We start from the raw sequence: 13,644 nt of genomic DNA, 5'->3' as shown, positions 1-13,644 counted from the left end.
GGAAGGAAGGAAGGAAGGAAGGAAGGAAGGAAGGAAGGAAGGAAGGAAGGAAGGAAAGATTCTGACACTGAGCTGCACTCATAGAAGCTGTCATCATCAAAGAAGCATCCTCCAGCAGCAGGCAGGGACAGATGCAGAGAACCACAGTCAGACATTACGTGGAGAGAGACTTTAAATTTGAGGTATTCAAATCCTTCACGTCAAAGCTCAGGAAACCCTGCAGAAGAGTACATGGAAAGAATGTAAGAGCCAGAGAGGTTGGAGGTCACCAGAACACGGCACTCTGAATAAACTAACAACGTGTGTATGAGCTCATAGAGACTAAAGCAGCAAACACACTGACTACAAGGCTCTCCACCAGGACCTGTGCTTATGAATCAAAGCTGTTAGCTTAGGGGTTTTATCAAAGTCCTGATAAGAGAATGGGTGGCTCTCCGATTCATTTGCTTGCTCTTGAGACTCTTGGGTTGGGTTGCCCGTGTCTAACTTAGATATGAAAGTTTTTCTTTCATCTTATATTTAATTTGTCATGTTTAGTTGTTTAGAAGTCTGTGTATGTGTGTGTGGTTTTTGTTGTTGTTGTTTTTGTTTTTTGATGGTTTTTTGTTTTTGTTTTTTTTTTTTTTTTTTTTTGTGTGTGTGTGTGTGTGTGTGTGTGTGTGTTTTAATGAAAAACAGAAACGGATTGGGTCCAAAGGGCAAGGAAGGTGAGGAGAAACGGATCAGTAGAGAAAGTGGGAACAATAGGGGAAACTATTACCAGGGTATATTGTATGAGAAAAGATTCTAGTTTTAATAGATAATAAAAATAAACAATAAATGACACGCTTTGATATTGTACTTCCTAAACACATCTAATATTCTCCTGTCTTCCTAAGAATGTTAACCTATTTTATGTCTTCTACATAGACTTGTTCAACACCCTTTTTCCATTTCATAAACAAATTTCTTGCTTAGTATCTTTCCCCAATTCTTTATTTCCTTTAGTTATTAGTGAGAAATGAAGTGTTTTCATATTATATGCTTGTGAATTTCTTTAGAAATATTAACAAATAGTATTTGTCACTGATTAAACTAATTAGATAAGTTTTATTACAAGTAATTAAAGAATTCTGCCACTAAATAAACTAAATTTTTGTGAAACTCTTATAAAAAAAATTCTAGTCAGGGCTAGTTGATATGCAATAATGCGTTTACAAATAATTTGTAAAAACCTATTTAAAACTCCTATCTACCCTTAAGTGAAATAATTTGTAAACCTATTTAAAACTCCTATCTACCCTTAAGTGAAATAATTTGTAAACCTATTTAAAACTCCTATCTACCCTTAAGTGAAATAATTTGTAAACCTATTTAAAACTCCTATCTATCTACCCATGAAAATATGTCTTCCCCCAAAGACGCTTTTTATTGAGACACAGTCTCATGCAGCCCATGCTGGCCTCAAAATTGCTACATGGTCGTGGCTGGCCTGAATCTTTGTCCTCCCAACTCTACCTTTCATCTTCTAGAATGACAGGCACGCACTGCCAGCACACCAAGCTTTGTGTGTGCCCAGCTATTTCTTTGATTATTTTTTAAGTTTCTGAGATTATAACATAATTACATTATTTTCTCCTTTCCTTTTCTCTCTACAAAACCTCCTATATATCACTTTTTATTCTTTCTCAAATTAATGGCCTCCTTTTTCATTAAGTGTTTTATATATAATACGTTGTAACTACATATATGTACATATTCCTAAATACATAGGTACCACCTGTTCGGTCAGCATACTTGTTACTCATGCGAATGTTTTCATTGCCTACCTGAAATAATAATAATCAACTGGTGTGCTCTTCCTTTCCCCTTGGAAATTAGTTCTACCCTGGGCATTCCTCTGCTGCCTGTAGTTTTGTGGTTTTAGCCCTTGGCAGTTTTCCCACTGCCATGTTAGATGTCTGTGCATGTCATCCTGGTTCAGTTCATGTTTAGGCAATCATGTTGGTGAGACCTCAAAGGTGTACCTTTTGACGTTCCTAGGAGACACAATTTCCCAGGAAACTCCCGGATCCTCTGCCTCCTACAGTCTGTCCACTCCCTCCACCAAAGCAATTCCTGAGCCTTAGGTGCAAGAGCTGTGCTGTGGCTGCATCGGTTGGGACTAGGCTTCACAGCTCTGTGTTCTGACAGGTTGTGGTTTTCTGTGATGTTTTTCATCTGTTGCAGATAAAAGTCCTCTTCACCCAGCCAGGTCCTACACAGTCTTCTCTAGAATCTAGCAGTATCCAACTATTCTTAGCCCTTTGTGTAGCATTTCAAAATAAGTTAGTAGAGTTCGTCGAACTGAATTCATAATCCCAAATTATGTTCTTGAATTCATAATCCTAAATCAGTAAATACTGTATGATCATGGGCAATGAGAGAAATATAGAAAGGGTAGATGTAAAAGATGAGTAACTCTTGAGGACTGATTTTAGCATGACTATGATGGTTAATTCTGTCGACTTGACTGAATTAATGTCTGGGGCATCAATGAAGCACGGCTTTGACACAGCCTCTCTTGCTTCCTGATATTATGACTCTCTTCCCATGAGGTACCAAATCCACTAAATTCTGGGTAAAAATGACTCTCCTTTCCCGTAAGTCATTCATGCCAGGTGTCTTGTCATAGAATGAGAAAAGCAACCAATTGTATAGACTCTTGTAAAGCCCAACATATTCATGATAGAGAAGCATTCTATCATTCCATAACATTCACTAAAGTTAATCCTTTGTAGTCAGCTCTTCAGATTATCTGTCTGGTCCTAAGCAGTCCATATCAATTCTTTAACTGTAGTCTTTGTTCACTGAAAATATCACATAAATCAAATGAGCCACTTGTTAGCCCATTTTTTCTTCTTAACTATACCTTCTCTTTCCATTTTAAACAATGTCTTTTACTTGCTTTTTTTCTGAGATGGGATTTCTCTGTATAAAGAAACTGAGGGTGGGGGCGTCTCCTTGACAAGCTGGAGACCCAAGCCAGGGTCGGCTCCTGGAAGATATGAGGAGTCTCAAGGAGAGACTCCTAGTTGCAGGGGTCATGGAGATCGAAGAAGACACCCTCTAACCAGACTAGTCTCCTAGCAGAGGGAGAAGAACCCCAACCCACCCACAAAAACTTTGACCCAAAATTACCCTGCATAAGATGTGCAAGGGTGAAGAGAAAGCAGATAGACCAGTGATTTAAGTGATTTGATTTGTTTTAAATCAAAATGTAAAACATAACAATGTAAAATCTCTTAGATGAAAAGAGCAGAGAAAAATAAATACTTTATTGTGCATAAATTTTTAAGGAAAATCAGAACTCACAAAAACAAAAAAAAAGTATGTATAATTGATTTCATAAACTAAAGTCTAAGATATTTAAAAATTGTTAAAATAAGCCAGGAAATGGTGACGCACACCTTCAATCTTAGCACTCAGGAAGCGGGAGCAGGAAAATCTCTGAGTTCCAGGCCAATCTGGTCTACAGAGCAAGTTTTAGGAAAGCCAAGGCCACACAGAGAAATCCCAGAAGACGCTCATCTTGCCATGGTCTCCCTGATCCCTACGGTGAACTCACATGCCTTCTGATGTGATCTACTTCCCTGATGTTTTGTTACGGAACTGCCTACGGTAGGGCCTTGAGGGGCTCAAAACAGAAGTGAAGCTCGGCCAGCACCATCGCTGTAGTACCGTAAACAAACAGCAGGGGGAACATTAGACTAGTAAAAGAGCTGATAATGTCTGAGAAGCTCTAGCTTGATGATGGGGTGGGTTGTTGTAATGCTAGAGGAAACTGTCATGAAGAAAACCAACATGCAAATACCAGAAAAAAAAAAAAAGAATATTTTCTCAAAGGGGCAAATATTAACAAAAAAATTACCAAAAAGCATTACAAGGTATATTTAAAAAAAAAAAAAAACTCAATAAAAGGTCCAAAATAAAATTCCAGAAGTGCTAAAGAAATGTAATCTATAAACCGCCTGAACAAAAACAGTATAAAAACAATACTTGGTGAACCAAAAGAGAAACAAACAAAAAAAAATCAGAATCATGATGCATCAACTAAAAGAGAATATTAGATGATCTGGTACAAACAATACAAAAACTCAGAGTTCATTACAAGGGCTCAAGTGCAGATTAGATAAGACAGAGCAAATAGTTTCAGACTTGAGGTCAGTCATTAGGAATCTCTGACTTAGAGTTACCAAAAAAGAAAGAAGTAAGTAAATAGTTAAATAGATTTGTAGACTACATGTGGTATTATAATTACAGAAGGAGAAGAGAGAGAGTGGAGAAAATGGGTGATCTGAATCAAAAATAACCCAAATCTTAGGAAGAAAGTAGACATATAAATTTAAGAGGTTCAGATAACTTCAGTTACAATGAAGCCAAAGAGGACCATGCTTGAACCCTTTATAATGAAACTGTTTAATTAAAGATAAAATGGAACCTTGGTGATGCCTAGAAGCAGTTAAACTCATTCTAGGGCGTTTTCACGCAAGGACAGGATTGTTTTTCAGCAGAAATCATGCTATAAATCAAGGTGTTGATGCTGAGTGGGAAAGGTCCAGAAAGAAGAGAACAACAACAAAAAGCCTGTGGAACATGACACAGTGCTCAGCAACAGCGTCTTCCAAAAATGTGCAATTAGGGTATTCTTAGAAAACAAAATCTAAAGGCCTGCTTTGTAAAAACACTAAATGAAGCCATTCAAATTTAAATGAAAGACACCACAGAGCAATCTGAAGTTAAACAGGGCAAAAAGAAAAATTTGAACAAATCTGTTAACTGTGTTATTGTAATTTTGCGTTTACAGTTAAAGTAACCAAACCATTAAAAACTACAGACCTAAAACTTCCCCCTTAGTAGGGAGCAGCCTTTCCAGGCCACAGAGGAAGACAATGCAGACAGTCCTGAGGAGCCCTGATAGGCTAGGGTCAGAGGGCAGAGGAGGGGGCCTCCCCTCTCAGTGGACTGGAGGAGGGGCATAGGTGGAGATGAGGGAGGGAAGGTGGGATTGGGAAGGATGAAGGAAGGAGCTACAGCTGGGATACAAAGTGAATCAAGTATAATTAATTTAAAAATTTTAAAATAAAGGCAAAATAATTCAAACAAAAAACCCCACAGCTCTGGATCAATGGTTACATAATATATAAAAGAATAATTGGTGGCATCAGTCTCATAAAGTGAGTGGGTTATAGAGGGCAGAATTTTTACACAACCAAAGTTACCAGTTTAAAATACAGAATCCTACAAGTTTCATATATTTTGTATTTTCATTATTCACCAGAATTAAAATCTATTGATAACCTGTGGTCTGGCTGTGAAATCGTAACAGTTTGAGGAACTAAGGCCAATTAATTCATTTACCCAATATTTAAAGTGTAATCATAAATCTGAGAGCAGCTTCCAGTCCAAAGAGTCACAGCAGTTGGAATGGTCTCGGTGGAAGTGTCAGGAGGGAATGCGGTAATGGACTTGGTGGCATGAAGGATGCAGTGACCTCAGTCCAGGAGATGCAGGGCTGGGCTCTGAGGACAGGAAGACTGAGGCACAGTCTCCTGGAAATTAAGATTGAAGAGTTGGAGAGAAGCTGAGATACGCCAGGAGTTTGGTGACCTGGGCCTGTGGAAGGAATCACTGGGACAAAGACACTCCTGGAAAATCTGGGGAAGAGGAGGAGCTGGGTTGCATTGCACACAATGGGTACTGAAGCTGTTTAGAGGGATTTAGGCTGATTATGTCAAGGTGCGACCGGAAAGCCACAATCTGCGTGGGGAGCGGGTATGCCTGGTAATAGGCCACCACATGTCAAGAACTGGGAAACAAAGTATCCATTGAGCACAAGAAGGGGAAGAAGAAGGTGTGAAGGACAAAGAAAAGAGAAGAAAAGGAATTTAACAACTGGCTCAGAAGAATCTGAGCTCTAGGTGATTCTAAGATGTACTTTAGGTAAACAGGATTTTAAACATACAACCTACATGCATGTAGTGTCAGAGATCAAATCACAGCAGGGATTGATGCCAGGGGGTGGCACAGTTAGGGTTTGGGTTGATTCTGGCCTAAGCTCGAGGAAGCAAGGCTAAGTGAATAATCCATCCCAGAGGACGCCGGGCCTGTGACCTGGGTCCTGTCAGCACCATGTGGTCCGCACTGTGCTAATGGCAATTAGTCAAAACCAGAAGCAACAGAACCAGAAGGGCTCCCCAAGGAGCGAGCTAAGAGCACTCTCTGGGGCTCATTATCCACTGTCTGAAAACAAAAGGCTGGGTAAATGCTGTGATAATGGTGGTCAAAGGCCAGACAGGCCAGAGGAAGGTGAGGCACTGAGGCCTACTGGGTCTATGAAAATCAGACTAGCGTGGGGTGGAAAGGGGCCTGCTCCTCCTGTTTTAAAACCAGGGCTGAGTGCTGGTGATGAAGGAATCCTTCTGTTCTGGCTGCAATTCGGAGGTCAACATGGTCTTTGTGCCGGGACAAACAGCCTCTTAACTAACCGCAATGTTCTCCCTGAGGCTTCCCATGGGGATCTGGCAAAGGCAGGCCCGGACACCTGTGCGCACCTTTCCTTCACCCCACCCCCCACCCATTGCCCCAGACTCGGTGCAGCCGACATGACATAAAGAATGCGCCAGAGGCAGTCCACCACAGCGCTGGAGTGCGGAGTGCGAGGGCCCTGCGAGAAGCCAGGCATGGTGAGTGAGCTCTTAAAGACAGGGCAGGCGTGGGAAAGGGTGACAAGCGGCGGCCGGCGGCGCTGCGCGTGACGAGGAGGAAGGGAGGGAAACACGACGTTAGAGAGGAAAGAGGAAAGGGAGCTGGGTTCCTAAGCCTGGGAGCTCAGGGTAGAGATCAACACCGTCAGAATGCTGATGCAGTATCACTAACAGAAAAAGCGGACTAGCTGGGAAGTCAGAGTTGGTCAGGTAAAGAGGTAAGAAAAGCCCCACGCTCTCTGGGAGCATGCAGAGACGTGGGGCCGGGAATCTGGGCAACTGAATAAATTGTGCATGAGCAGGGGCTTCGCAAACAAAGCTCAGCGTGCTGTGTGCGGTGCAATGGATGGGCAATGGATGGGCTGCGGCCGGAACAGAAACGGGAAAAGATGAGCTTCGTGGTCAGGTCAATCACAGAGTAAGAGGGTGAATGGAGAGGCTTGTCAGGGCGCGCTGGCTGTGAGCATGCGTAGGGAAGACCCGGGATCACGCTTAGACATGACATTCGGAGCAATGCCTCTGAAGGAGCAATGTGCACACGGCCCGAAGGATCTGGGAGCCTCACAGCGCAGAGGAGACAGTTACAGCTGCACGCACACTGACGGCCAGTGAAGGACCACACATCATCAAACGGGGGTGGGGGGATGCCTTTGACCACTGAGGACAAAGCGCGCTAAGTCTGAACACCACACTTTACCAATGTAATTTTTTTACAGCTGACGCTGTCATTGAAACACACATTTAAAATGCATAGTGCGGTGTGGTCCGATGATTGACAGCCTGACAGCCTCGGTGGTAAATCTGAGCAACTCTGAGAACTGAATCTGAGCTGCTCTTCTGACTTCCTTCCCCTGGTGAAATGTGAGGGTTGGCCCTCCCAGTCCTTCAGGGAAAAGTTCAGTCCTCGGATGGCATTGATGGCGATGCAGCGTAAGAACAAAAATGTACTGTAGGTACAGAACTAACTGCGCCCTGAATTCATCCACCCGCAGACCGGGGTCTAATAATGCTGACGGTTCTCAGTTACACCGACGACGGTCTAAAACCTGGCTGCGTCTGTACCGTCTTCAGATGCTTTCTACAGCTCTGCCCTCACTTTAGGGGAATTTTCTCACATCCGTATTTCAAATTTTACCTGAATTAACATCTTATTTTGTCCCTCTATGATAAAGTGCTCAGTACTGAGGAATCTCTTTTTTTTAACTACATTGTGAGTCGATGCTGAGACACGTGGAGGCTCTCAGAACACGGACTGCAGTCACGGCTCTGAAGAAAACCCACACGCTTAGCCGTGGGTTCCTCTCGAGCTTATTGTAGTTCGCTCAGCCCTGTGTAGTCCGTGCTGTAAATTCTGTCATATTGTCCACGCACTAAAGCCATTCTAAGATTACAGATTTGGGAAAGAATGGATCTGCCCTGCAACCCAAGAGGCCGTCTAAGCCAACTGGTCTGGTAAATGTCAGGAAAAGAATTTCATGAAGCATTTAATGTCAGGGCTGGGCCTGGCACCTAAATTACTGTAAGATTTTCATATTGTCTGTCACTTCGATGGGTCTGCAAGTTGTCTTCATTATACCAGCACCAACTCTCCAGCGTGACTAAATACCCTCTTCTAATCACTGAGTCATTTCAGTCATTGGCGTCTCAGGTAACAGGAAACTAATTTCATAAGGTACGAAGCCTTTGTCTTCTGGAAAATGCTGTATGGTGTTCACAAATGTCTTTCACCAATGTTTTCTCCTATATGTTGATTATCTAAAATTAAATTCACAGAATTCAAGATTTGATCTGGAGATGTGTTTGTATTTGTAGCCTTTTATTATACATGAAAACAAAATAAGAATAACTTAGTGTTCTGTGTGAAATGAAATACTATCATAAGGAACATGTTTATGAGATCATGTATTCATGTGTCTCTGTACACACATGAATATACACGTGTGCATACATGTAGACACACATGCATGGGTGAGTTCTGCAAACTGATGTTTATGAAGTTCCTGTGAACATACATGTATACAAAGGTACAGAAGATACTAATTACTTGCATAAGTGTGACTCATAGAGTCTTGGTGTTCTCCTGACTGGGTGAAGGGTTAAGAGATTAGTGAACAGCAACTAACACTGAAGACTTTAGTCCATGAGCATTTATGTGGTAACAACACGTGTGCATGCCCCTTGCTTTGCTTCCGTGTGGCTTTTCCGTGTTAGTGTGTGTTTAATCATCAATACATTTTTTGGGAATTATTTGTCTAATGAAAATGTTTATTCTTCCCTAAATGTGATATGAGTAGAAACACAGTTTTGTTTTAATAATTTTGGTAAAATATAAACTCCTTGTGTAAGAGTGTGAATGTGTATGCTTCTAAGTATGAATGTTTATGGGTGTGAAATTCGCAATATTTATGGGTGCTGTGTGTAGCTGTTACATGTGGGCATGCACGCTGCCTACTGAACGTGATAATGTATTTCTGTGTGAGTGGACATGCTGCGTGTGAACAGCCTCTGTGTGGGAAGATTTTTTAAGTTAATTTATTTTGTATTGATTACAGTTTATTCCCTTTGTATCCCAGATGTAGCCCCTCCCTCATCCCCTTCCAACCCTATCTTCCTCCCTCCCTCTTCCCATGCCCCTCCTCTAGTCCAATGATAGGGGAGGTCCTCCTCCCCTTCCGTCTGACCCTAGTCTATCAGGTCTCATCGGGAGTGGCTGCGTTGTCTTCCTCTGTGGCCTGTAAGGCTGCTCCCCAAAAGATTCTTCCTAAGACAAGATGAGACCATTTGATTTAGTCCTGAAACCTAAATGGCATGTGTCTGCTTAAATCGACCCTCAAGTCCTTATGCTTTTTCATTACAGTCACCGGTCTCAACGCCCCTTTTGCTTTATGTTCTACTAAGAAAACCCAGGATTTGATCCATTCTTAAAGATCAGAAATGTTCTATGGAGTGCACGTGGACCTCTATTGTTTTGGTTACAAGCTCACCCATTCTGAAGCACTTTCTAGAACATACGTCATACAAAGACACCTCAACATCCACAAGGAGATAGTGGTAACTAGAAATTCATTGTGGAGAAAAGACTACAGCGACAGTAAGACCAATACTGTGAGGAAGCATCTGTGGGGTGGGATGGAGGTGGGTGGAGAGGTGGATGGTGATGTTCTGAAGATGCAATGAGATAAAAACATTTCAGAGAAACAGAGAACCCAGTGGAAAAATTAAAAGAAACACAGTGGGAAAAATGCTGCATTGACACATAAAGGGTTTAGGAAACATTTTATTTAAGGTAGAAAATATGCCCTTGCATATGATAGCCACAGAAATAAATAGCAAACCTCTTGAGAAGGTAAAATCCCAATTATAAAAAACACACAAAAAAATAAAAGATGAATAATGGAGATGACAGAGACTAAATCACACTCTGAGCCTAACACAAGCTCAGTGTGAAAAAAGATGTCACAGAAGGTTTGCGAACAAGAAGCACAATGTCTGCCCAGGGATTTCTTGCTGCCTATGAGGTATGATGATGCAGAGAGGAAGAACATTCTTTTATAAAACTATTTGAAAGTATAAAAGGCAGCAACATATCCACATATCTCAAGAATCACAGTAATGCTGGTAGGTTCAGATGCATGAGTTGAAATACAACAGAAGTGATTTTTAAACTGCTTGTCTGTATCTCAATGGTGAGGGGGTATATAACACGGGTGGAGGCAGCTTTAGACTCCCATATGACAGTAAATGCTTGTGATGATCCCACATACTTGAAAATCTGAGGTAGGAGGATCACATGAGCTCATTAGTCTGAGATCAGCCTGGGCAACGAAAGGAAGCTGTCTCAGAAACAAGGATATGGCTTTTTGTTTTGTTTTGTTTTGTAATATACTTTATTTTAAATTTAATTTATTTATTTATTACAATTTATTAACTTTGTGTCCTCACTGTAGCCTCCTCCCTTGTCTCCTCCCAGCCTCCTCCACCCTCTCACTTCTCCCCCTATGCTCTTTCCCTAGTCCCCTATAGGTAAGGTTCTCCTCCCCTTCTATCTGCCCCCAGCTTAACAGGTCTCATCACGGCTGGTTTCTATAGATGGGGTCTTTCTAGGTTGCTCAGCTGCCCACTGATTCACAAGTCTCCACTCCATTTCCCAAGTACTGAAATTGCATTTATGGAACACCATATCCAGCCTAGTTATTTAATTTAGCATTATTACATTTGTTGATATTTTAATTTATGAGTAAATATACTCTCTGGCCAGATAAAAATTTTTCATGATATTATAAAGTTTTGTAGTTTTTAAATCTAAGTTTTAATATAATCTCTTTCAGATTGCAACAAAAAAGGTCTTTTGGGAATTTTTATGACCTTTTATCTATTGAACCTTCCAATGTATAAATCAGGATTCTATCTGCACTACTTTGGAGCGTTTTAATTCCTTAACATTTCTTTACTGTTTTTAGAATATGTAATTTGGTTTATTTTATGCATCACATCCTTTTTAATGCTGTCATGAATACAATTACTTCCTTCATTTGATATCCAGTTTGTTCAATGATATTATGTGGAAACATGATTGGTGTTTACTGGCAACCTTATTCTGTGACTTTGTTAAACTTATTGATTATGTTAATGAGTAAGTTTCAGTCAACTCTTAGAGTTTTCACACATGGGTTCATGACCCAAGTGGATAAAGATTACTGTAATGAGTCCTAGCCAAACACCTAGCTCTATTGTTAATTTTCTTCTTTTAAATGTTCTGCCTAAGTTTAGAATCAAGATCCCTCTACATAGCCTAAGAAAACTGAAGTTAAATATGAGAGGTGTACTTAAGAAAAATAAGGAGGGCTCATGAAAGTAAAGAGTCACTGAGAAATTAACTATTTAAGACAATATCTAATTTATCAATATGTCATTAAATGTCACTCATCAGTTTTCTCCAGTGGATGTCAATGGGTTTATCGACCCTTCTGCAGGTCAGACCCTGTGGACAGCAGTAGCTGGTTAACACACAACTAACTCAATAGTGCTTTTGTGGGCTTTTTGTTCCATTTCAGGGACGTTTTGTATTATTGGGTTTATGTTTGTTCTGATTTTGAGATTTTGTTTTTTCTTTATTTGTTTTGTTTTAAGAGAAAGAGAAATGAAGGTGGGTGAATAGGGAGATGGGGAGGGCTTGGGAGGAGTTGGGGAAGAAAAGAGTATGATAAAAATATATTGTATAAAAATCAACACAAAACATAAAAAATAACAACAAAAATTAACCTATAAACAAATTAGTAATCAGTGATTTTACAGAGAACTGGTAGAGGAGACCAAATGTGAGTGTTAAGGAATACAAAAGACAGGCTGCCCACAGTTAAGAAAAAAAAGAAAAATAATCATGTTACTATAGATCATCTCCTGGATGTGTGTCAAATAAGGAAGAACATTAAATTAGAAGACAGTAGAGAGAGAAACAGGGTTAAAGGAATATACACCAGCACAAACAACAGCTGTACAAAACAAGCTACAGGACAAGTGGCAAGGGGAGAAGCAGGCTATGGTAGAGGGTATCTTCCAAAATATATTGCAAAAAATATATATATATATCAAGACATGATCAAATAAACTTCATTACTTTTCAGGTTCCAGAGTGATCCTGAATTATGTCAACATTGTCCACCCAGGAAACCTCAAATAGCAGCTCATCAATGGCCCCCACTTTCCTGTTAGTGGGCTTGCCTGGCCTGGAAGCTGCTCCATCCTGGTGGTCAGTTCCTCTCATCACTGTCTACCTTCTCTCTGCCATGGGCAATGCTACAATCCTCTGGACCATTGCCCTGGAGCCAACACTGCATCGACCAATGTACTTCTTCCTCTTCTTGCTTAGTGTGTCTGATCTTGGCTTGGCCACAGTGCTAATGCCCACCCTGCTAGGCCTAGCCTTTGCTGATGCTCACGCTGTCCCCGCCCAAGCCTGCCTCCTACAGATGTTTCTTGTCCATGTCTTTTCTGTTATGGAGTCCTCTGTCTTGCTCGCCATGGCCTTCGATAGAGCATTGGCCATTTGCCGCCCTCTCCACTACCCAGCGCTCCTCACCAATGCTGTGATTAGCAAGATTGGCATAGCCATTGCTTTCCGATGCCTGAGTCTCCATCTACCCCTGCCATTCCTGTTGGCTCACATGCCATATTGCCGTCCACAAGTCCTGACACATTCTTACTGCTTGCATCCGGATATGGCTCGCCTAGCTTGCCCAGGAGCGTGGGGTGCGGTCTACAGCCTGGTCGTGGTACTGTCAGCCATGGCCGTAGACCCTCTGCTGATTTTCTTCTCATATGGCCTGATCGGTAGAGCACTGAAAGGTGTGGGGTCCCCTGAGGATCGCTGGAAAGCTGGTCAAACCTGTGCTGCTCACCTCTCTGCTGTGCTTCTCTTCTACACACCCATGATTCTCTTGGCACTCATTGACAGATTGAAGCTGCCCCTCCCTCAGCCTGCCCATACTCTTCTCTCCTATGTCCACTTCCTGCTTCCTCCGCTGATAAACCCAGTTCTCTATAGTGTCAAGATGAAGGAGATTAGAGAAAAAATTCTCAAGAGGGTTCTGCCTGCAAAGGTGGGCTGTGCTTAGTGAAAAAAGATGCCCCATTCTTGTGCTAAAGAGCTCCCAAAACAAAGGCCTCCTTGACTGAAAACTCAGTTCTCCATGGCTAACTGGTCACTTCAGTCCACACATAGCTATACACAAATGAGTTACTTTTTTCTACAATTTTGTATGTGCATGTTGAAGAAAATATTAAAGTCCCAGAGAATGGAAGTGGTCCAGCTACCATGGCACTATCTAAGAATGGCAACAGAAAGAGCTGGATCCTATATCTTACCAGTCATCCTAGTATGGGCATGCTTGTTGATTCTGTCATTATATTCCATGACACT

The 13,644-nt window shown here is 41.5% G+C and overlaps 1 protein-coding gene across 1 annotated transcript; it reads left to right on the top strand.

The window, feature by feature from the left end:
* The first annotated feature begins 12,370 nt into the window (after positions 1-12,370).
* LOC129688274 (olfactory receptor 51S1) lies at positions 12,371-13,339 on the top strand. Its single transcript, XM_055623014.1, has one exon. The coding sequence runs from the start codon at positions 12,371-12,373 to the stop codon at positions 13,337-13,339; it is 969 nt and encodes a 322-aa protein (XP_055478989.1).
* Positions 13,340-13,644: the final 305 nt, after the last annotated feature.

This window comes from Psammomys obesus, unplaced genomic scaffold (genome assembly GCF_907164565.1).
Source record: "Psammomys obesus unplaced genomic scaffold, mPsaObe1.curated_primary_1811, whole genome shotgun sequence".
Taxonomy (NCBI): Eukaryota; Metazoa; Chordata; class Mammalia; order Rodentia; family Muridae; genus Psammomys; species Psammomys obesus.
Note: the sequence above shows the minus strand (reverse complement) of the source record. Positions and strands in the feature narration are given on the sequence as shown.

Bases quoted from the DNA above. Each gene is read 5' to 3' on its own strand.
- LOC129688274 (XM_055623014.1), top strand. From the start codon at position 12,371: ATGTCAACATTGTCCACCCAGGAAACCTCAAATAGCAGCTCATCAATG.